This window comes from Penicillium atrosanguineum, assembly GCF_028827265.1.
Source record: "Penicillium atrosanguineum strain IBT 20685 chromosome Unknown utg000008l_segment0_segment0, whole genome shotgun sequence".
In the NCBI taxonomy this organism is placed as follows: Eukaryota; Fungi; Ascomycota; class Eurotiomycetes; order Eurotiales; family Aspergillaceae; genus Penicillium; species Penicillium atrosanguineum.
Window position 1 is genome coordinate 1,859,222 of NW_026623140.1, and position 23,090 is coordinate 1,882,311.

At 49.0% G+C, this 23,090-nt stretch overlaps 8 protein-coding genes across 8 annotated transcripts; 6 read left to right on the plus strand and 2 right to left on the minus strand.

Moving 5' to 3' along the window:
- Nucleotides 1-2,109, plus strand: dspD (putative protein-tyrosine phosphatase; the record flags this gene model as incomplete). Its single annotated transcript, XM_056890266.1, has 1 exon — nucleotides 1-2,109. One exon carries the CDS (start codon nucleotides 1-3, stop codon nucleotides 2,107-2,109), a length of 2,109 nt encoding a protein of 702 aa, XP_056736757.1.
- Nucleotides 2,110-4,227: 2,118 nt separating this feature from the next.
- N7443_010211 (uncharacterized protein) lies at nucleotides 4,228-8,334 on the plus strand (the record flags this gene model as incomplete). The annotated part of the gene is made up of 6 exons (XM_056890267.1): nucleotides 4,228-4,352; nucleotides 4,401-4,860; nucleotides 4,930-5,058; nucleotides 5,208-5,433; nucleotides 5,483-8,208; nucleotides 8,248-8,334. 6 exons carry the CDS (start codon nucleotides 4,228-4,230, stop codon nucleotides 8,332-8,334), a joined length of 3,753 nt encoding a protein of 1,250 aa, XP_056736758.1.
- A 1,934-nt stretch (nucleotides 8,335-10,268) lies between these two features.
- Nucleotides 10,269-11,381, plus strand: N7443_010212 (putative S-adenosylmethionine-dependent methyltransferase; the record flags this gene model as incomplete). Its single annotated transcript, XM_056890268.1, has 2 exons — nucleotides 10,269-10,327; nucleotides 10,511-11,381. 2 exons carry the CDS (start codon nucleotides 10,269-10,271, stop codon nucleotides 11,379-11,381), a joined length of 930 nt encoding a protein of 309 aa, XP_056736759.1.
- A 404-nt stretch (nucleotides 11,382-11,785) lies between these two features.
- Nucleotides 11,786-12,197, minus strand: N7443_010213 (exosome complex endonuclease 1; the record flags this gene model as incomplete). Its single annotated transcript, XM_056890269.1, has 2 exons — nucleotides 11,786-12,039; nucleotides 12,110-12,197. The coding sequence occupies 2 exons, from the start codon at nucleotides 12,195-12,197 to the stop codon at nucleotides 11,786-11,788; spliced, it is 342 nt and encodes a 113-aa protein (XP_056736760.1).
- A 2,030-nt stretch (nucleotides 12,198-14,227) lies between these two features.
- On the plus strand, nucleotides 14,228-15,837 carry N7443_010214 (putative C2H2 finger domain protein; the record flags this gene model as incomplete). The annotated part of the gene is made up of 3 exons (XM_056890270.1): nucleotides 14,228-14,254; nucleotides 14,343-14,827; nucleotides 15,009-15,837. Coding segments are annotated over 3 exons (1,341 nt in total), but the record flags the coding sequence as incomplete, so codon positions are not given.
- Nucleotides 15,838-17,413: 1,576 nt separating this feature from the next.
- On the minus strand, nucleotides 17,414-18,045 carry N7443_010215 (uncharacterized protein; the record flags this gene model as incomplete). The annotated part of the gene is made up of 2 exons (XM_056890271.1): nucleotides 17,414-17,984; nucleotides 18,041-18,045. 2 exons carry the CDS (start codon nucleotides 18,043-18,045, stop codon nucleotides 17,414-17,416), a joined length of 576 nt encoding a protein of 191 aa, XP_056736762.1.
- Nucleotides 18,046-18,225: 180 nt separating this feature from the next.
- On the plus strand, nucleotides 18,226-18,710 carry pam18 (putative mitochondrial DnaJ chaperone (Tim14); the record flags this gene model as incomplete). The annotated part of the gene is made up of 4 exons (XM_056890272.1): nucleotides 18,226-18,276; nucleotides 18,331-18,404; nucleotides 18,456-18,509; nucleotides 18,572-18,710. 4 exons carry the CDS (start codon nucleotides 18,226-18,228, stop codon nucleotides 18,708-18,710), a joined length of 318 nt encoding a protein of 105 aa, XP_056736763.1.
- Nucleotides 18,711-19,798: 1,088 nt separating this feature from the next.
- Nucleotides 19,799-22,654, plus strand: atrR (transcription factor atrR; the record flags this gene model as incomplete). Its single annotated transcript, XM_056890273.1, has 5 exons — nucleotides 19,799-19,993; nucleotides 20,056-20,183; nucleotides 20,236-20,597; nucleotides 20,654-21,890; nucleotides 21,946-22,654. The coding sequence occupies 5 exons, from the start codon at nucleotides 19,799-19,801 to the stop codon at nucleotides 22,652-22,654; spliced, it is 2,631 nt and encodes an 876-aa protein (XP_056736764.1).
- Between the last annotated feature and the right edge of the window lie 436 nt (nucleotides 22,655-23,090).

Consider the following 23,090-nt stretch of genomic DNA (forward strand, 5'->3'; position numbering starts at 1 on the left):
ATGCCGGTACAAACCAGCCCACCGTCCTTCCCGGACTCGTTCCCGTCGTTCATGTCCGTCTACGGTGGCCTGTCCCCCTACAAGCAGGACGAAAACCAGTATCCTCTCCAGGTCCCGGCCCATGTTCCTGTCAACACGTCGCGACGCCTCCTTCCTTCCCCCCACCGCGAAAGCGTGTCGTCCGTGACCTCGGCCTCGACCGAATCATCACCCACCACCACGATATCCCCATTCGATTCCCCATCTACTGGAGATATCTCTCCTAGCTCATCTCCAGAATCCCCTTCAGCAATGCCTTTGTCCTACCCTAAATTTATCCCTCCTACGCGCCCCATGGAGATTCCGTCGCACGCCATGATGCCGATGGAGAGCTCTAAGCTATTGCCAACCCCCAACAATGAACGTCCAGTCTCGCCAGGTCGCCGGGAGCGCAACCTGAAGAACCTGTCCTTGCGGATGCCGGCGCCGTCACAGTCCCGACCTCCCATTGCCACAGCCTCGGTTCTGGAGACATCATCTAGACACCACCTGTTGGCCCCACCCTCCCCTCTCCAAATACCCCAGAAGAGCAACAGCGGCAGGCGGCGTCCTGCGAATCTTACCATCCGGACACCGGGATTCGACAAGTCGTTCTCTAGCAATATTTCGGAAGTAGTTCCCTCGACACCTCTTGGACGACAGTCCTTACGACATGCGGAATCCTCGCCTTCTCTCGCATCCATTACCTCGCCAGGCTTTGCTCCTACGGGTGGTATGCAATTGCCACGGCCGACGACTCACCACGGTGCGCGTCCGTTATCCGGTGCATCATCCGAGGAGACAGCTTCGCCTCTTACGCCTATCCCAGACGGTGAATCTACATTATCAACGCGCGTTCTTCCCGGACTCGAGGAAGAAGACGATCACCTTGATTCACGAGAGTCCACGCGTAAAGCTTCGCGTGGCTATCCGGATGGACCTATCCGGATATACGACACGGGCGTGTTTCTGTATCTTGAACCGACCGCCGAGGAAGCTGGCAAATTCGATGTAGTCGTGAATGTCGCCAAAGAGGTCAAGAATCCATTTGACACTGAGCAGAAGGAGCAAAACGACACCGTCATGAGCACTTGGCGCAATGCCTCCCGAGCCTCGAAGCGGTTCTCTGGCGGAGATCCTCAGACTGCTAATTCCGAGATCTCGTTCAAATCCGCATTCGAATTCCAGTCCTCCGGCTCTGAAACAGCGACTCCAACGACTCCCATGCCTGACTCCGCCTCGACTCCAGAGTATATCCATGTCGGGTGGGATCACAACTCCGAAATTCTCGACGATCTGTTGCCGCTGTGTGAAATCATTGATGAGCGAATTGCAGAGGGCCAGAAGGTACTTGTGCACTGTCAGTTGGGTGCCAGTCGTTCGGCGTCATTGGTTATTGCGTACGGTCTGTACAAGAACCGGAACATGGATTTCAACTCTATGTACGGGGCAGTCAAGGAACGCAGCCAGTGGGTGAGCCCAAACATGAGCCTCATCTATCAGCTCACGGACTTCCGTAACCGGCTCCTCCGAGGCTCTCCCTCGCGCCCTGCTCCTCGAGAGTGGTTTGTCCAGACCGGTCGGAGAAGTTCTGAGCCTCAGGTCCCGCGAGCAGAGACGGAAGACTCGAACCGGCCGCTTTTCCGTGGTCTGTCGCAAGCACCGTCAATGGGTTGCCTCAACCTCCCGTCTTCCAACAGTCGTCCCCGGACCAGCGACAATGGGAATCGATCGCCCAAGCGCAGTCTGTCTCCGCGTCCCCTGCCGTTTCGGACGAAGTTCCAATCTATCGAGCCCGCATTTGGCCGACGCCGAGGGTTGCCGCGTAGCGTCAGTAGCTGCGACCCTCTCATCCAGACGAATGTGTTTGTTCGCGATATTCCAGATCCCGCAGGTTTTGGCTTCTTTTCTCCAAGAACCACGGGGTTCCTGGCCCCGCCTATGCAACCACCACCTCGCACCATCGACACCGTTGCGGAGGATGGGCCCGCTTCCAATCCCGCGCAGTATGCAAAAGCCACAGCCGACCCTCGCTCGCCCCCAATGGGAGGTGAGCGACTGATTATGAGGAACATCGATGAGTTCCTGTAATTCTAACGCCTTCACCTTCGAGACTACTTGAAGCAGGCATGAAACGATACCACGACCCGACATTATGCATGTCTAGATTCCGATCTTCGAGGAATATTTCATTCTCACCGGCCTTCTTTCCCGGACTTCCTTTTTTTTTTTTTCTTTTTACATTTTCTCCAGTCGCATACCCCTTTTGACTGGGCTGATGATCTCCATGACCAAAGCAGGCTTTGCTGTCGTTCATCGCCTTCTACTCGCATCTTCAATTCTCGCCCACGCACGTGGTGTCTTTAGCACCCGCCGGCTTCTATCACCTTTTTCCTCCTTGGCTCATCCTCATTTCCGGCGTCGGCGTCACGGGGATGAAAAAGATATACTTTTTTCTTTCCATTCTAGAGCCTCCCAAAGACTGCCATCTTTTGGGAGCTCGGTAACTGTAATATTATTGCGGGGGAATCACTGGGCCTTTTGCATTGGCTGGCCACCACATTGGAACTTTCGCTACATTTTCCTATCTCATACCTTGTCCTTGGGACAAGCTCTCGTTATTCGCATACAATAATTGTAGTATGTTTATTTACATTTCAAGGACATGTCTCGCGGCCAGCGCATGCTCTATTTACCACGTGGTACTGACGCCTTCTCGATAAACTGGCGCATCTCCCTAGATCCAGTTAGTATGCAACAAAACATAATGAATCAGCATGCAAAGAATGCACCCCTCCGTAACGCCCCTCTCAAAGCCGGACCTTGTGCAACCACCATAATCCTTGACAAACGCATTTTCAAAGTAAAAAAAATAAAAAATGAAAAAAAATACCGCGACACTATTGGCTAGGTAAACGTGGTAATCGACTTCCTGGGATTCTCCGCCAACTGCACACCCTGGTCACTTGCACGGCCCATATCGCCGCCCCTCGAGAGCGGCGGCACGGGAATTTCAAGCTTCCTTTCCAACCTCCTCTATGCGCCATAACCATGCCCAGAACAAAATAAAATTTTGCGTCTGCGCCTAGCGCACGGACTTTGAAGCGAGTAGCTCTCGAATTGGCGGCTAGCAGTTCGATGTTGCGAATGGGCGCAGAATGCACATCCACGTATCGCCCGCGCTCAAAGTCATCGCAATCGGGTTCTTGAGCTTTGTGTGCCAGTCGTTCTATTGATCTGATCCACATAGATGGAGAATATCGCACGAATGAACAGCCTTTTCATCCATTTCCTGATGAATCATCTATCCTTTCTGTGGCCGGGAAGGCCATGCGTAGATAGGACAGAAAGCCTGCATTGACGTGTCCAACATGATTTATGAATGATTCAAGGAAGCGACCTTGCGGGAAATTCTTCAATTGTGCTTCTTGAATGACAAAGCGATTCAAGTCGTATAGAGCAGCCCTGGCTTTATAGGACACTTGTCGGTTCGTATATAACAATGCAAGCCATTCGTAGGGTAGGGGATGAAAGTCTCCATTTGGCCTCATAAATCTTGAAAAGAGTCAGGGGCGAGGCATAGCGATAACCAGTCACATATATTGTAACGAATGTCGGTCGGCAAGGTGAAGAAACCCACAACATTCGCGAATAGTGAATACGAAGGCGCCATATTCGGGAGCCCGACATAGCAAGGAAGTCGTACGGATCAGCGAAACCAGCGATCAAGCCCGGCAACTAAATACTTCGATACAAAGGCGTATTCGAAAAAAAAGCACGAGGACTTATCTGTTATAATCGGGTAGTATCCTAGCCAAATGGAGCCGTTAGGTTATATAGATAAGAATAAGTGCTTTACCATGACTTACTGATCATGATAAACCTAGAAGTACCATTCACAGAAGGCGCTGAGAGCATTTCATTTTCTTGTGCTCATAGAGAGAATAGACTTAAAACTTGCAGTGTGCCCAACAATGCCACTGTGGGATTAAAAGTTGCATATGACCTGGCAGCTAGTCTTATTCCGCCCAGTCAGAATTTGTCTTAGTGAGGGGTAAGTATCGCTAAGTCATAAGCGGGGTTGCAACTAAACCTCCCAACTTTGAATTGAGTTTTCCTTTCCAAAGAACCGATTGTGAATAAGTGTAGCCTTATTTACCAAGAAATGCTTGCTGCTTGAGCTTGAAAAGTTTACCATTAATCATCGCTATGCCATTCTCAAAAAAAGATAGAGAGGGGTTTCGACAAAAAGTCCGCCGGCACTACGATCAACTTCAAAGTAGATCCCGAGATTCTTCGAAATACACACAAGCAGAACAGCTTTTACCAACCAAGTATGTATTCTATCACATTTGTGAAACGGTGCTAACCGGGCTTGGCAGAGCTCCAACTTCTCCTTTAGCAACTGCTAACTCACTGCCCATTGTTCAAACAAGTCATCAGACCAGACAGTCGACCGATACTGAGGACAACTCAGCCTCGGGTAATATCTGCAACAGTCTTGAACAAGACGTCACGGCCGATCAGTTGTCACTTCAAGATGACATTGTCAATGCGTCTTCTGATGTTTGGAGTGCCGCATATCGTGAAGCAGTTGAAAGTCTTGGAGAAGAAAAGACCATTGCTCTTCATGGAAAAAATGCCGAACAGCTATTCAAGGAACTAGAAGAGATTGAGCAGGAAGCAACTCGCGAATCTGCTTTTTTGAGGGGCGTGCGACATCTACAAGGGCTGAAAGGGCCCTTTGGAACTTTCAAGCTAGCATTAGATCTAACGAGCCCACTGGCAGACCTCGAACCGATTGCATCTACTGTTTTCGGTGTAGTCAGAAGTGTAACAGCGGTAAGATTGTCATCAAACTATGACCAGCGAGAGCTTTATTAATGGGATCCTCTACTAATATGTGCATAGATTGCTATTACGTTTGCGAACGCTAATACAAACTTCGCGAAGCAAATTGCGGAGATGTTACAAGGGATATCTTATATCGACGAGTGTGATACTTTAGGCCGGAAAGTGGACAGGAAAGACATTCACAAGGTAATCCATAAGTCATGTTTTCTTTCATGTCTTTTTTTCTTTCATGTCTCTCTCTTTCATGTCTCTTTCTTTCATGTCTCTTTCTTTCATGTCTCTTTCTTTCATGTCTCTTTTATTTTACTTTATAAAACGATTCTAATCATCTCCAGGCACTTGTACTTGTGTACCAAAAGATACTTGAATTCTATGACGCCGCCCTTGACATATTAGCCAAAAAAGGCGCAAAAAGGGTTTACATGGTGATCTCGGAGAGCGACCGCCTTCCAAATATTATCAAAGAGTTTTTGACGAGTACCGATCAACTTCATCGGGTTATACAGAAAGCGACACTAGATATTGTGGGGAATATCGAGTGCATGATTCATCTGCAGCAATGTGAGTTTTCGAGTATTATAATTTTGCAAATATTGTTAACCAACTTTAGTCAAGGAATGGCTGGGAAAGGAGCTCGGCCAGCAATATCTATTCCGCGATGAATGGAGCAAAGAACGAGATGATCGTGCTTGCGAATTCTTGCTAAAAAACCCCAATTTTATCAATTGGTACAATAAGTCAGAGTCTCTGCAGTTGGTGATTCTCGGTGATATGGGCCATGGAAAATCCTTCGCAATGGCATTTCTTGCTCATACGTTGAGCCAAAGAAACAAAGATCGACTATTTCGGCCCGTACTATGCCAGTACTATTGTCGGGATGAGAAGACAGGGCAGGCTGTCTCTATATACTGTGGTATTCTTCTTTCGCTCCTTGATCAACTCGAAGGCCTGCGGAAGCCATTTTTCGAACGATATAAAGAAGCTCAAGGTTATCATTCTGATCCGGCGTCAAGCACCAACACGATGGAAGACCTTTTGCAAAACATGCTAGAATCGATTGACCGCCCCGTCATCTTCGTGATTGATGGTTTAGATGAGTGTGATAGAAAATCTCGACACAGACTTCTCGAATTTCTGAAGACTGCATCGCAATCAAGTTCAGGGCTCAAAATCATTCTGTCAGCTCGTCCCCAACCAGAAATCTTGGAACAGCTAAACGGTGTGGCCAGAATTGAAATGGGTACTGATCCTGAGCGAGATCTCATTATCATTGAGAAAAAGCTTGAACACCTGTCATATCTATCACCAGATATCAAGGGGCTTGTCAAAGAAAAGCTGTCTGAACGAGCGCAAGGAAGCGCCATATGGATACGGATGATTACGAAGCTCATTGAATGTCGTAACATTACTGCACTTGGTAAGATGGAAACTTTCTTGAAAGAGATGCCTTTGCCTGAAGATCTCTCGAAGCTCTACGACAAGTTGCTGTCACGTTATACTTCAAATGATCATGAGAACCAGCTTGTTGCTATCACTGCTCTGAAACTTATCGCTGTCAGTCACAGACCCTTGAGCATACCGGAAGTAGCTTGGGCAGTGGAATTGAGCCTGGCTCAGAATATCACAAGTGTGGACGCTCTTGCTAATATGGTGGACCATCAAAGAGTCATTTTTCTTATTAACCCTTTCATTGCTTCTCCCAACTACGTTGAAGTAAATAAGCCTCAAGTTCAACTCATACACCAATCTGTGAAGGAGTGGATCTCCGAACAGCCAATTCCGAAGAGTTCAGCCTCGAAGAAATCTGATCAAACAGATCATGTTTTCCAAAACCCGGACGCATTTTTGCTAGATATTTGTATCAAATATCTGCTCTTGGATGATTTTGGCGATAGGGACTTGTTCTCTTCGGAACAAGCAGCATTTGCAGAATTACCCCAGTTTCCTGGGTCATTCAGCGATGACGAAGACGCTGTCGAGTATGATCCAAAGTGCACGTGGGAATCTTGGGAAGATGATATGGCTCGGTTCGACCCAGTCGACCGTGGCTTTGGCGAATTCTTCGTCTACGCATCATGCCACTGGGTAGACCATTTTGGCACTATCACAGCGGCACCTCTTCCAAGCCTTTCAAGCATCGAAACTATGTGTCAAGCGGGATCTACTCGACTTCGCAATTGGATTCAACAAAATAGTCGCCCGGGCTGCACGATGTTGCAAAGGTTTGAATTTGATAGCAATCTGTACGACCCACTAAGCATCACCTCGATGTATGGCTCAGAAGCCATGTTACTCCATATGCTTGGAAATTTAAGAATTGATAACGGCAATTATCTTGAAGGGTCACCTATGAGGGCCGCGGATCAAATTCTCCAGTGGGGTGACGTGTCAAGAATCAGATTACTATTTTTGGATGGTCAAGCCGGTCGTCAGCTTCAATGTCTTGACCTTTTCCGGCTTATCATCAAAAGATGGGACAAAGCCCGCCGTTTTACTAATCCATGGTACAAAGAACGGCAAGACTGGGATGTCGTATTTGACCTCGTCGAGAGTGTGTCAGAGAAGATGGTTGCGGAGCATTGGGGTAACGAACTATTGTGCTTAGCTGCTGGTGAAGGCTGTATGCCCATGGTACAGCGTTTGATGACTCGTGCTCGGTACAAAGGAGAGCTAAGGAATGAATTGCTCCGTGGAACCCAGATTCCAGAAAAACAATCATCATTTGATAAGCCAACGCATCAATCCATCGGACTGGCTGTTTTGGGAAACCACGTTAGCATTGTCGAATACCTACTGGGAGAAAATGACATTGAAGCACATCTTCAATACCGAAACTCCCGGTGTGAGAACGTTCTGCACCTTGCATCAAGAATCTGCAATCCAGAAATGTTCCATCTTTTGGTCCCCCGGTTCCAGGAAGGTATCGATGCAGAAGATGATCAAGGAGATACACCCCTAGTGCAGATTGTCATGAGTCCTTTGACTTCGCGGTATGAGTCAGCGATTGTATTTCTCTTGCAATGCAGCACCGACTGGGACAGCCATCCTTTGGATTGGCAATGGGATGCCTTACGGGCAGCTGTAACACGTCGTGATCTAGATATGTGTTGCATATTGATCTGGATAGGCAACATCAATCCATTTTCAAACCTGGCTGATGTCAATGAAGACCGAACGGATTTGAAAGATAGAGGCCCTGCTAACGACGAAGTTTTGCTGGGTACTTTGGTTAATCTTCTTGTTTCGGAGCCCGAGGGTCATTTAGCGGGTTCTCTTAGCTCTGTGGAAGAGTCTCTTCAAAATCTAGCCGAGAAACATTACACTAGGCGTTTCGGGGTAAATATCCGATAATACCTGCCTGACTCAACATTTCAGCTAAACTATTCCAAAGTCGCGAGGGACTTGTTGCAGCTGAAATGTCTCGTCATGTTTGTTAGCAGCATCGCCTCAGATTATGTCTAAAAATAGAAAAAAAACAGAGCATCACAATTGGACAATTAAAATCCAGCAAGGGAAGATTCATGAAGTTGGTTAATTGTTTTATAAACTCATTTCTTTCGTGGGCATGAGGTGGTTAGGTACTGATAGCAAGAGATATATTGCCACTTGACCCTTAACAATATATCGGGGAGTACAGATGTATTGGCTTTATAGATGCTGAGTGATTGAATCATATTCTTATGTATATATTTCGGTTATACGAGATCTCTCCTTTATAACTTAGATTTGGACTACCGAGCCAAATATGACTTCTACAACAAATTACGAAATGGTGGTTGTATAGAGATGATAAAAAACTAGGTATTTAAATCGAGTCAAGAAGATCTAATCTTCAACTTTTATATTTGAGCTAACAGGGTCTATTTAGTAGTCACGCCATAACTGCTGACTTGTTAAACTATATATATTGAGAATTAGACATTCCCTATCCAGCGAGGCTAAGCCGGCGCTCACATACTCCTAGGCAGCATTAACGCGCTCATGTTCAATATAGAAAACACCCTCATGAGTTATATCATGATTGTGTTGAATCTTAATATGACGGTGCCTTCTGAAGGGGTGGCATACGAGTGAGGAGTGCAAGGTATGCCTGATATATGGGTATGATGGTATCCAGACTAATTAATAGTCCTAGCAAGATAGACTAGCGAGGCTATTCGGATAGATGTGTATCACATAATGGTCAGTGCCCTGTGAAATGCGGCTGTTGATACCTCATATATAGGGGAACATATAGCTTCCGTACAATGATCTTCTTATTCACTAAACTATACAGATAAAAATCTCCCTCGAACACATTTAAATTCGCTAGGTTATTCTTCATGATAGAAGCTAGAACCTAGGGCGCGAGATCTCTCCTAGAAATTTTAAACGGCCAGTCCTCCGGACAGACTAGCCAAGCTATCTCCTAAATTTTTCTTACGCAGAATAGTAGTTATATTTACGTAGATCATAATTAATTCTCTCGGGTACAAGCATCAAGAAGGCGCGTACTTCGTCAACTGTGCGGTTTCTATCAACAGTTTTGCCACGTAGCAGCTTAGTCCATTTTATACCACTCATAGTTACCACGTAACAGCTCTAAAGAACTTTTCCGATAGAAAGGTTTACTTCCTTAAAGCCTAGTTTGCCCGTTTGCCTCAGTCAGCTTCAATAATAAAATGAACAAGAGTACTAAGAGACTTCTCTTCAAGCCCTCTGCATATATAGGAGAATATCTTTAGTACATAATAGAGAAACATACCATCACTATCATAACCAACAACTTCTTCAATAAGAAAGTATCTAATATCACGGGTAAGGAGAAGCAGTCCTAAATATATACAAGAATTCCTCGCCCAAACGGCACTCTATCAAGAGCTCGGCCAACGATAAGGGGGCAGCCGATTTGCTGTTTAAGTGAATTTTAGCATTTTGGTCGTTAGAATAGTCACATTAGGTAGGGATAGCCTGATTTTCAGCCATTAATACTTAGTTCTTTGATCTATAAGTCGGGTATAGTGAAGATAAGTGGCAGCCTCCGTCCTGGTTCACTTTAATGCTTAAATAAATGTCAAGCATCTCTTAAGTATCCATTGTCCTCATATTTTACCCTACTATATCTCTCCTTTCATGTGTTTTGTCAATCGGTCCATCCATTGACCGAACGATATACTGGATAAGCGGAATAAAGAAGGACAAATACCCCTTGTGCACTTTTAAATAGGAATGTACAGCTTCAAGCTTGACTTGTTTCTTGATGAAATTGTAGATTGTTTTGAAAGAAATTAATTGGAGTCGCTCGGTGATTCTATACTTGACCTTGGAGTAGCCCCAGCTGATAGCTGATAAGCATCTTCCATCTCCGCAGTCCCAATTTTCTCGCGCAACCAACAACCCTAAAAAACACCACCACAATGGCAGAAGAGAATCAACCGGCCTACCTCTCACCCAGTGAGCTGGGCACCAAAGACTAGTGAGTACCATTGCATCTCTCCCACGCGGGAACTCCCTGGCCCCCCAATTATCCCACTCCCCACGTTACCCCTCGCCGCGGGGCACATACAAGCAAAGCACCAAAATATTCCATCAGCACCAAACTCACAATCAGAACCCCGAATGCATTATTATAAGTAAGGAACAGCCTAACATTCTATAGCTGGGAAACATATTATGCCCGCACCCTCGCCCACATCTCCAACCCCTCAGACTCAACCAAGCCCGAAGACGACGCAGACTCCGACTCCGACGTCAACGACGAAGACGACCCCGGCACATCCTGGTTCTCAGAACACAACGCCCCTCAAAAAGTCCTCCACTTCCTCACCCGCAAATCCTTCCCCTTGTCCCCGCGCAATACCCGCAATGGCGCCGCGCAACCTCGGATCCTGGACCTGGGAACAGGGAACGGGAGTATGTTAGCCCTGTTACGCAAGCGGGGCGAATTTGCAGGCGAGATGGTTGGAGTGGATTATTCCGCGCAGAGCGTTGAGTTGGCAAGAGAGTTGCAGCGCTCGAGGGGACATTCTGCATATCATACTGATTCCGAGGAAGAGAATAGTGAGAATGAAGATGAAAATGAAGATGGGGAGAAGACGCAGGGTGAGGAAGTACCTATTCGGTTTGAAGAGTGGGATGTCCTTGGTTCAAAGGCTTGTCTTTCGCCTTCTGGAGATGCCGTCGAGGTTACTGGTGAGGTATTGGACTGGTTTCCTTACCAGCAGGGCGGCTTCGATATTGCGCTTGATAAGGGGACTTTCGACGCTATCTCCTTGGCAGATGATGCGAAGGAGACAATGGTTTGTGAGCGGTATCCTGATATTGCGAGGCGGTTGTTAAGACGGGGTGGGTTCCTTGTTGTGACGAGCTGCAACTGGACGGAGGATGAGCTTGTGAAGTGGTTTACTGGGGCAGAGGGGAAGGATAGACTGGTTGTTTGGGGACATGTGGAATATCCGCGGTTTAGATTTGGGGGACATGAAGGGCAGGGGGTGTGTACGGTTTGTTTCCAGAGGGTTGTAGATGCTTGATCCCATGTCTACGGTAAATAGATATAACGATTGAACGTCCATTTGATTCAAATTCACCTGCAATCTATCATCATAGCCTCGTTAAAATACGGATGACATCGAGGGTCCGTATATGCAATGCGCGTGCGCTTATTCTCTTTACTCCTTGCGCTTCAACACTGCGATCATGCCTCAGCGGCGCCAATTCTCGGGCCCTTCGTCTTCACGCACAGAAAGCCACTCCTGTTTAATGCGTTCACCGTCGTCCTTTTTGCTGGTCGAATCGCGCTTAAAGATACGCTCGACTGACTGCTATTCCGGAGGTCTTGGTCGCCGATTCCACGGCCTGTATGTCACGCCGTAACTACCCAGACTTTCCCACAGGGTGCCATGAACTATTGCATTGTGCGAACTAGGTTCTCGTGCTACTCGGGCATCCAATAGCAGTCTGCTATGATAATGCGCGTGAAGGCACCCTTATTCTGCAGGGCAAAGTTACTGTCAAGAACACCCCATTCGCGTGGCTCGATGGAAATCTGGGTGTTGGAAGACCGGTTGCGAAGGTTATAGTCCATGTTGAATTTAATCGCACCAGCAAATGCGGGGGATGAGGGGTGATCGGTAGCTACCACCCTGGATGCATTGACGATGGCGGAGATGGCCAAGGGGAGAGTGGCACCTGGAGGGTGTCATTAGCTGAGATGTCCCAAATAGTAGTTCCAAGATGCGCCCAGAGGTAATATACTCACCAGCGCCCAACTCGAGCACACTCTCACCCTTCACGCTCCAAACATCGCGTGCTTCTCTTCCAGCGTCCGAGCGCTCTGCATCTTCCATGCGATGGCGGGGCAAAGGCCGCAGACGCGACTGGAGAGTTGCGTTCGGATAAGGCGACTGCTTTAATTACTAATTGATTTTTTCTTTTTATAAAAAAAACAAAAGAAGATAAAAGAGGATTGTTCGGTTAGATAGCAAAGTGACCGGGGTCCTGGCGTCCGAGAGACAATTGGCCTATCATCAAGTATGGCATTGCATCGTGTGATTTTCTTATCGAAAAAGAAAAAAGGAAGGTGGTTTGCACTGTTTGTGGGATGTCATAGTGGAGTGTCTAATGCGAGACATGTATTGATTCAGCTGAAGATCCATGATTAATTTTAGATTCCATTCAACACTAATTAATTATTATTGATTTACATTTTCATTATTATCCTTGTTTTTATTTGCTTTTTCTTGTCTTGTCATTGAACTACATGTAAGTAAAGTGGGTAGCTATCAAGCTATCCTGGAGGACTGGGCTTGAGGTGGTACCTGTACACTAGACCGAGAGCACACTAGGACTTGCAGGAACCCATGTTTCTGCGAGGAATGTTGCAGTCGGAGGAATGTACCAGAATGTCCTGTCGCTAAGGAGAGGGGGCCAAAATTACTCGGTCCAGGCGCATTTCAGCTGTGAACGTGAGCTTAGACTCTCGGAGTAATGATCCTCTCCGGCGCGGCGTTAGCGTGCCGAATGGCGCGACTGAGAGGAGATCTGATCGTCGGAATGGGTTGCCCAGGTGCGCCTGCGCCTCCCTTCACGGTGCACGGTGGCTGTGAGAGTGGCAACACGAGTACAGAGTCCCTAGGAATACATAATACTTAGTAAAGCTGCGCTTTGAGTATGATTAAATCAGGTATAGGGGACCCATAAACCAAGGCGTCACCTGAGTGAGTCACGAGATCAGGTGACTTCTCCTATCAGGTGCCCCCAACCCACTTAGTCAGTTCCAAGTTTACTGTCCTTTGCTCTGATGTCATTGGATCCACCATCAGGTCCTAGACCGGTCGATGCCCTGCAGGTGATCGGAGCTGACCTGTGGTACTTCGGCCTTGGGTACTCTGTTACTGCCCTGTATTGCGCTCAGGTGCCCATGAGGGTGAGATCCAGGTACCTGAGCGCCCGGTACACTTGGCCTCTGTCTGGTCAGGAAATGGTTTCCCCCGTTGACATTCCCCCTTGTGATCTTGGGCGGGTGATCGTCAGGCAACAGATGTATTCTGGGTTTCTTCTGGGGGTTCTTTAACACTCGTAGGCAGTCGCGATAGTGTCCCAGTGGACACTGATGACATTGCGACCACCTAATCCATGGGTGCCTGGGCCAGGGAAGGGTGACCTTGAAACCTGTCCTCGGTCCGTAAGGATGCCGCGAACCGCTCTTACCCGAAAAAGCTATAGACTTCTTGTTACTCCCAGTTTTGGACATAGGTCGCTTGACAAGATGAAATCAGAGGTAGCTGGTAGCCAGAGTCGACTACAGGTATAGCAGGTTCACAATCAGTGTGGTCCGGAATTCAAACTAAGTGGAGCCCGTGGCTATCGCATCATCCCAGGAGGACGCCGGGCACGCACGCACACAAGCCCTTTGGCACTCATCCAAGGAGGAAGAGGGCTAGATAAATAGGAAATTGGAATGAGCAGGGCACTGTGACAATAATAGCCCTCGTAAAACAAAAAAACACAAACCCGATACACGGTGTTACAGGCGAGGATCCTCCCCCCCCGCATGCTCAAAGGCAAAGGCCCCCGCAAAGCAATGAGCGATTTTGGTGGGCCACACTGCCATACCGGACATCTCCTTCTTTCTCCCCTTCTTTTTTTTTTTTTTGGTTCACCTTCCACACTGGACTACACTTTTTTTTTTTGCTTCCTTCCTTGCTCACCTTTCTTCACATCTCTCGCTCCGCTACTACAATCTCAGTATCTCGACTCCCTATACCTCCGCTAACCGCGCGAATTCACTCGGCCCTCCGCGTCATTCCACCGACTTCCACCCGGAATTGAGAGTGTCTCGCTTCATTGGAGGCTTTCAAAAAACCGATTGCCAGAAAGTCCTCTCACCATGGCCTCGTTCAAGGTATGTGGTCACCAAGCCATCTCCGGTTCCTGAGTCATTTTGGTGGGTTCCCAGGCTGATGATGTGGCCATCCCGGCCCGCTTTATAGGAATTGTCTCTCTCGCGTCCTCTCAACCCCAACCAGCGTTCCCACGCACACTCCATTTCACTTGGTGCAGTCAATGCCAATCACCGCGTGACCCGCAGAAAGAGTGTCACCACTTCTGCTGCCAATGCCGTGGCCGCGATCGCGGCCTCTATGAAGGAGGACGGAGAGTCTTTGTCGCTTCCCATGGCTGCGCACCGCCGCAGCCTTGGGGGCCGCAAGGGACTGGAATCCGCTTCGGTGGGTAGCCCGTCTGGCTATGCTTCATACCTGTCCCGTAGCGTCAACAGCCCCAGCCAGGAGCCCGTACCTCGCAAATCCTCGCCCAGCAACTCCGAAGCGGACAGCAAGTCCATTTCCAAGGGTCGCAACCGCCGAGCCAGCGAAGGTGGCCAGATGAAGAGCGACGGGAAACGCAACCCGGCGGACCTCCGCTGTGATCGTTGTGGGAAAGGGTACAAGCATGGCAGCTGCTTGTCCAAGCATATGTGTGTATTTCCCCTGGCGCCCATCCGTCATATCTCGCTCGATCTGGGAAGATGCGCCATGTCGGCTCTGTACAGGTCGCCTTCGTGGTCCACCCAACTCCCCTCCGTCATACTCCCCTTCCCACCCCCCTGATTCTTCTGGTGGCATCCGGTTGACCATTTTTTGTTTGTGGCATCTTAGGTGGGAACATGACCCAGCATGGAACATTACCTCGAAACTTCTCATCTCCAAGCACCAGCAGGTCCAGCTGCTCGAGGCGGCTTCAGTGCTTGTTAACATGAACATTGACGAGGAGCCCGAAGAGTCTCCCGAGGCCGACTCGGAAATTTCCTCTGGCTCACCCGGCGCCTTGTCCGAAGTACGGGATGGCATCAGCTCGGCCGAGACTACGCCGCCCCCGCTGGATGAGGAAGAGGACGATGACTTTGAAATGTCCGGCATGCCGGCCAACTGGACTAAGCGCCCCAGCATCAGCAACGCCTCGGCCTTCTCCCGATCCTACCAGTCGATCCCTTCCAGCTCCTATAACGAGAGCGCTCCTCTCCACTCTCCTGCCTTCTCCCACTTCCGCAAGTCGAGCGTTGATACCCGTCCTTCCACCGCGGATACACGGCTGCACGAGGATGACGAGGCAGATTTGGCCGCTGCCATCGGACTGTGCAACTTCGGTACTCCTCGGACCAACCCCGTTGCCAACACCCCTGATGTGCCACCTGTCCCTCCACTGCCGGCCCGCTACTTGGATTCAAGCAGCCACCAAAGCCCAGGCCTGGCACAACCCAGCGCTATGAGCGAGGCCCTTCGCCGCGAATCCAACGCCTCTCTCTTCCTCTCCGCCTCTCTCAACCCGTCGCAATCTTACAAGGTGTCGGATCTACGCGGAGCACGAGGCGGAGAAGACACGGCTCAGGCGACCCGTCAACGTCGCAACGCCGATGTGGACTTTGGCAGTCGCACATCTCCCACCGACGACGATGACGACGGTGTTTTCGGCCGCATGGAAGAGTAAATCTTCCCGCCAGCTCAGAGCCGCCAGCCGCCGCGGCCCAGCGCCGCGCGACGACTTCTTCACGACGAAATGTACGAGCTTGAGCGATTTTTCTTGGGCAACTCTTTGTTTACACGTTTATCTATACATGCACACTGCATAATGAAGGAATAGACCTTGAACCTTGTCGGGACCTGAAAATGTCATGACTTGGAACATAACAGGTTTACTCTTCGCAAAACAGTGTGTCTTAAAGAATTTCGGGATTCCTCCAATGTTCAGTTGGGATTCCATGTATCATGTCTCCTTGGCCCTTTCCTCCCTTTCTTGTTTTTTTTTTTCTGCCTACTCATTCCTGCTAGTTGTTGTTTTTTTTTGTTCCTGGAAACCACTATAAATGGCCTTACTTGATTGACCGGCGCATATTCACCCTTCATATCCCATACCTCTTGAGCTCATCTGCTTTTTTTTATTTTTGGATCGTCTCATGCTCGCACATATACACCTATCTGTCTCCAAACCTCATATCCCGTGTCCTTTCCGTCCGCTATCCTCTCCATTTTCCTTGCCATTTGGCATTACCTCTACCGTGTGTACTCAGATCCTCGGACGGGGCACGCAATGAACATAACTTATGAAACAATATTATATTTTGTAGAAATGTGTAGATATCATGCGTTGTACAGCTCATTTTTTCAAATTTTTTTTTTAATATTTGAGACCCTTCTTTTTTTTTCATTGCCTAGACGTTGTCTAGAACTAGTGCTTCTTCAACAGCTATCTGGCTGGCTGATGGCTGCGATCATATGCAGGTCCAGAATTAACCTCAAAGGAACCCTGGAACCCTGGAACCCTGGAACCCGATGAGCTGGTTTCAGCCGCAGCTTTGGAGGGTTTCTTTGTTGTCTGCGTGCTTACGGGACTGGACCGGTCGAAATCTTCACGAAGATAAAAAAGGTCTTGCCACTCGAATCATGATCTTACTCGGTATTTCACGTATTCTTGTCTTGCGTTTTCGATGAGACGGTAATTCGTAAGCACGTGTCTTTTCTCATTAAGGGTTGAGTCGTGGTTGGATTTTATTTCTGTTAGATAGGCTGAGGTGCTCCAGTGGTCTGGTGCCAGGGCCTAAAACCAGTATTCATTGACTTAAGAGGGACATGCTTGCGTCTTCCCGGAGGTGGAAAAGGATATTGATATTGCTACGACCAGTCAAATGAGGATGCTTCATCCCCAAGTGCTTTTATGCAACGACGACTCAACAAGCCAAGAAGTGACGAGTAAGACCGCAGAAAGGAGACTACACATAGAAGATTTGTGTACAGAAGATATCTAGATTCTTTCTAATCCATAGATCTACATCAAATCGCCCGAATGCTCAACATTGAATGGCATCGACATGAAAATCGATAACTGAAAAGATTGCGAATAATATTCTTCACTGGTAGCCCGTTGGATGTAAGACGTAGAGCCGGTGATATCGATTGCTTTTGAGGAAGAAACACCATGATTGAATGAAATGCAAACCCAACTCCAGGATCGTATCGTCGAAATAGCGGTCGAAACATAAGAAAAAAGTCCCAGATCAAACCCATGTTTAGTCGATTTGCATCTCGTCCTGCACTCCACCACCGACCAACAGCTTCTTCTTCTTCCTCTGCTGCTCCAGCAGATCCGCACCGTGCACCCGGTTGGCGGTCTTGCTCTGCTCGGCCACCATGGGCACACCCTCCTCGCGGTCGCGCAGTTCCTTGCGGATAAGGTGCTCGCCCTCGGCGACGACCTTGCGGTCGGCCTCGCGCTGGCGGTCGCGAGCCAGCTTGCCGGCCAGACGGCGCTTGGTGAAGGCGCGCTCGCGGCGTTGACGGATTTCCTCGACGCGCTGCATGGCGGTGACGGTGGCGGCAACCAGGTTGCGGTCGTACTTGATGGGGACGTTGCGCTTCTTGGCGAACTGGGAAAGCACCAGGGAGGAGTCGACGATCATCTCCTTACCGCGAGCGGCACGGTGACTCTTGGTCCACTTCAACTTGCGGGGCTGACGCTTCATCTTGAAGTTCTTGTGGCACTTGGACCGACAGAATCGAAATTGGCGGGCGTCATTGCGGACGAATGTGATGCCCTTCCCCGGGAAGGCGGGGCGGGAACAGAAGTGACAGGTTTCCACACTGGAGAGCGGAGAGTTAGCAGATGTCTTTGAATGTGAAATTTGATGTAAACGTACCGCATGGTTACTGGTGTGGTTGTTACTGTGTCGCAAGAAGTTTTTTTTTTGAAGCTTCGGGCGGCGTGGAGGAGTGGCGCTAAACCCAATCGGGACTCGCGCGCTGACTTTTATCCCGCGACCCTTTCGACTTTGAACTGCCCGAGATTCATCGCCCTATCTTTCGTCTACCCTATCTGTCCCCCATGGCTTCCGTTCTTACTGTTGGTCTCGGTGTCGGCGTGGCTGCCTTCCTGGTAAGTTGACTGATCGCCATTTGTTGAGAAGTACCTGAACTGATTGTTTTGTAGGGTCGCGCCGGCCTGGTCGCCTATCGCCGCTCGAAGGGAGGTGTCAACGCCGCCGGAAAGGCTTTCTACAAGGGGTGGGTTTAACATCAGAATTTGAATTGTATCATCATTGACATGTTTCATAGAGGATTCGAGCCCCGCATGAACCGCCGTGAAGCCTCTCTGATCCTCGAACTTCCGTACGTACCTCGGCCTGAATATCCACATCCCGACCTGGAAACTAACATACATGTGTTTGCAGTGAGCGTACCCTGAACAAGGACAAGGTCCGCAAGAAGCACCGTCAGCTCATGTTGCTCAACCACCCTGATCGTGGTGGCAGCCCGTACTTGGCCACCAAGATCAACGAGGCCAAGGAGTTCCTCGACAAGCATACGTGATATGCTCGAATCGACTTGGCTCGGCTCAGCCACATTCGAACCAACTCCCTTGACGTTGGACATAATCTTTTTTTGAGAGAGAAGGCAGATCGTCGCACTCGGGCTTCATGTCCGAGAGACTGGCCGTATTTTGGGTGCATAGCGTGGCGTTTGGTTGATATTTACCAGGGCGAGGGACCGAATGAAGTATTCTCCCTCTACCTACTTGTACTTTATACACTTTCACATATCTGATGAGATCGCCACTCCAAATGTACTATCTTGTATTATACATATACTACTGAGCATGTCATAGCATTGACGCTCCCAATCTATCCATGTAACCCTCTAGGCCCCAACCAAGATACTACTTGAAATGTAACTCCATGCGTATCACAACTCCATGTCTTGCGGACCTCTCAGCAGACTGCCGATCTCTTCTCGTTCCAGTTCCCGCGACATTGAATGGCGCAGTCTCGCAAAGTCAAAGACCCGGGACCGACTACCCCACCCTCGGGTTCGTCTCGCACATTGTGCTCGTATCGATCGGATACAATGAGGGTCTTGTTTTGAAGCCTGAAATCTGCGCCAATCACCCAAATGCATCCGAGTGAGATCCGGGCACTAGTGAAGGCGTAGGACGGGCACTAGGCGGGGACGCGCATATCCGGACGAAAAGGACGGAGTTCACACACGCAACCTCACCGCACCGACAGCCCGCCCTTGGTCTCGGGATCGGGGTTTAGCATCTCCGTTTATTCTACAAGGCAGCAGCAGATTTCTCTCGTATTCCATCATACGTATGCGAATTATACCCCTGGCTCAAAGGAATAAGGTAGCACCTTTCCAATGGTTCCGGATACTTGTTGAGTCAGCTTTCTTACCTAAAATCTAGAGAACAGAGCCTTAGGGACAAACGCTCATACTCTAAGGTTCGCCTCTCGGATGCGTCATCAACTTCGGTCCACTATCAATCTCTCTCTGATCTTCAACTTCAGGGGAGAGCTCCGGAAAAAGCAACTTTCCGACACGACAGCCCCGCAACGTCACCTCATTTAACCACCGCCCTCCCCTTCTCCACCCCGCGGAGTTCCCACGCGAAAAAAAAAATGGACGGCATGGGGGATGACGATGGCATGGGCTTCGACATGAAGTCCATGATGATGAACCAGCAGTCTCAGCTGTACGGCAACTACTCACAAGACGGACAGATGGCTGGTATGTCTGGAGGTTCCATGTACGACGATTCGGCATTAGGCGCGGGGGATGAAACCAACGATGCGAAGCGGCGAAGGATTGCGAGGGTGCGGACAGATCATTGGCTCTGTGTTCATGGCATATGCTAATTAGGTTCCTTGAGCTCTAGGCTTGCGACATGTGCCGGAAGAAGAAGATCAAGTGCGATGGCAAGATGCCCAAGTGCTCACACTGCATCAACTATAAGACGGACTGTGTCTTCACGCAAGTGGAGAAGAAGCGGAACCCACCCAAAGGGTATGATGACTGCTACATACGCACCTTCCGGTTTCTGATACATCCTATATAGAGCGAAGTACATCGAAGGTCTGGAGAACCGCTTAGGACGCATGGAATCCCTTCTGCGACTGTCCGGCCTCTTGTCCGAGGACGACAATGGAAAGACAGATCTGGGAACGCTGGAGAAACGACTGGCCGATCGAACGAATGCATTGAACATGGCGAGGAATACGAAACAGTTTAACACTCCAAGTGTAACCCAGCAAACGTCGGCCTCTCACAATACCACACCTCACATGGATTCCCACTCCAGTCCGCATACCGCCGCCACATCCCCCGAGTCAGAGAAACAATCCGAGGGCGAGGTCGAGGCGCTATCAGATATGATGTGCTCTTTGGTTACCAATAATTGCGGAGAGACCCGTTATATTGGTATGGTTCTATACACATTGAATAATGCAGGTGACGCACTGACGATAGTATCGCAGGTTCCTCGTCAGGATTCTCGATCTTCTCTCCAAAGGGTATTCAATGGGTCAACGAAAGGACAGGAGATACTTCTTTCCAAGACATGATTTCGTCGGCATCCGTGGATGACAACAAGTGGATGTACTGGAAGCCAGAGATCTTTAGTGACATTTTCGCCCGCCGTGTCTTCAAACCGCTTCCCCCGAAAGAGGAGGCTCTTTCCCTGTTCAAGGACTTCTTCGATAATTTTAATTGTATGTTCCCGCTTTTCCACGAGGCGACATTCATGCATCTGGTGGAGCGACAATATTCTCGTGACCCTTATGAGGGCTCTGGGTGGTGGGCGAGTATCAACGTTGTACTGGCCATTTCCCATCGTCTTCGTATCATGAGCAATCTGGTGCCCCATGAAGAAGACAAGAAGGCATGGCTGTATCTGAAGAATGCTATGGGTGTCTTGACAGAACTAACCATGCGAAATACCGATCTATTGAGCGTGCAAGCCCTTTTGGGCATGTCGCTCTTCCTGCAGGGCACTCCTAACCCTCAGCCTGCTTTCTTCTTGGTGGCTGCGGCTATTCGTCTCTCACACAGCATCGGTTTGCACAAACGTGGCTCGGCCTTCGGATTGAACACTGTGGAGGTGGAGCAACGCAAACGAGTCTTCTGGATTGCGTACTTTCTTGACAAAGACATTTGCCTTCGATCTGGTCGACCACCAGTGCAGGATGACGATGATATGAATGTCGAGTTGCCCAGCGAAGACCCGCCAGACAATGTTGGCAACGTCCCGCTCGCTGACGGTAAGGGCAAGTTTAACCTCTTCAGATCCTTGTGCGAGTTCGCCACGATTGAGAGCAGCGTGTACAAGAGACTGTACTCTGCAAAGGCATCGAAACAGTCCGATGGCGAACTGCTCAATACCATTGGCGAACTTGACAAGGAGTTGGAAGACTGGAAAGACAACATCCCTATCGACTTCCGCCCCGAATATGAAATTCAAGCAACTCACGGCCCCCTCTTGCTCCACGTTGTTGTTCTCCACTTCTCATACTATAATTGTCTCACCACGATCCACCGCATGTCTGTGCACCACGGATACTGGACCAGCCGTCTATCAAACTATGCTATTCAAGGTCTTAATGCTCGGCCCCTGAATCCCAGGGTTTTCTTGTCGGCAGTGCTTTGCGTGACCGCTGCGAGGGCATCAATCAATTTGATCAAGTACATTCCACAGGGAGACTTTGCTTGTGTCTGGTACGTGCTTTTGGGCTCTTGCATCTCGAATATTGACTGATAATGTTCTCTACAGGTTGATTCTTTATTATCCAGTCTCTGCACTTGTTACTCTCTTCGCCAACATTCTCCAAAATCCGAACGACGGCCGCGCCCGTTCCGATGTCAAGCTGATGAATGTTGTCGTCAATTTCCTCTCTACTCTGGTTTCTGATGAATCCAACGGCAGCATTAGGCGTATGCTGGGTCTATGTGGCGAGTTCGAGAGAATTGCCAAGGTCGTTCTTGACAAAGCTGAAAAAGAATCCCACGCGCGCAAGAAGCGCAAGAATGCACCGGAGGATGAGACAACCGAAGGACAACGCGACCCCTCTGCCAACAGGCCTTCAAAACCACCCCCCTCTTCAGCTCGCTTCTCACCTTCTACGTTTATGAACAATCCTAACGCCGCGGCATCTTCTCCCGATAATATCAATGGCTTTAGTGGAACCTCCGGCATGCCCTCAACCACAGGCATGTCGAGTGATCTACCTAGCACCATCAACTCAATGCCTGGTCTCCAGCAAGACTTCCCAGGCATTTTAAGCCCTGATCAAATGGCAAATTCTGGGTTCCACGACCAAGGCTCTTTCCCCGCCAGCCCGAACTTACCATCATTCCAACAGCCCTTTGTACCACAGGATCTCTGGCAGATGCCTATGACGATCGAGTGGGACTGGGCCGATATGTCTACAAATTTCCCTGTATTTGAAGCCGGGAGCGCTGGCCAGCCGCCTGCACAATGATCATGATATATGATTCGATTGGGGATCTGAGGGTACCCCAAGGGTTATTCCTGCATTTGTTTAGATGCGCACGGCGTTCATGGCTATGGTTCTATACGGAGTTGTTGTTTTCTGGCGCTGAATGGCTGTTTCATCTCTCCTCTGTACTCATATCTCTTCTACATGTACATACAAATACCTCCTATCCGTTATTGACTAAGATGTGCATAAATCGACCTATCGTTCAGAGTGTGCCTTGGCGGTCAGGTTACCAATAGTTCATCTACAAATTGCGAGACTATCATTTTCAATCTTTGAAGTGAAGGGCATCGTGCACTATTTCCACATAGAAAAATATATTCCTGTAGTCTCTCGTTGTCATTCTCTCTTTCCTAGCGGCTGTTGGCATTACGTAGTTGTAGTGGTTAACACCGCTAAGTCCATCCCCGGGCTTCGA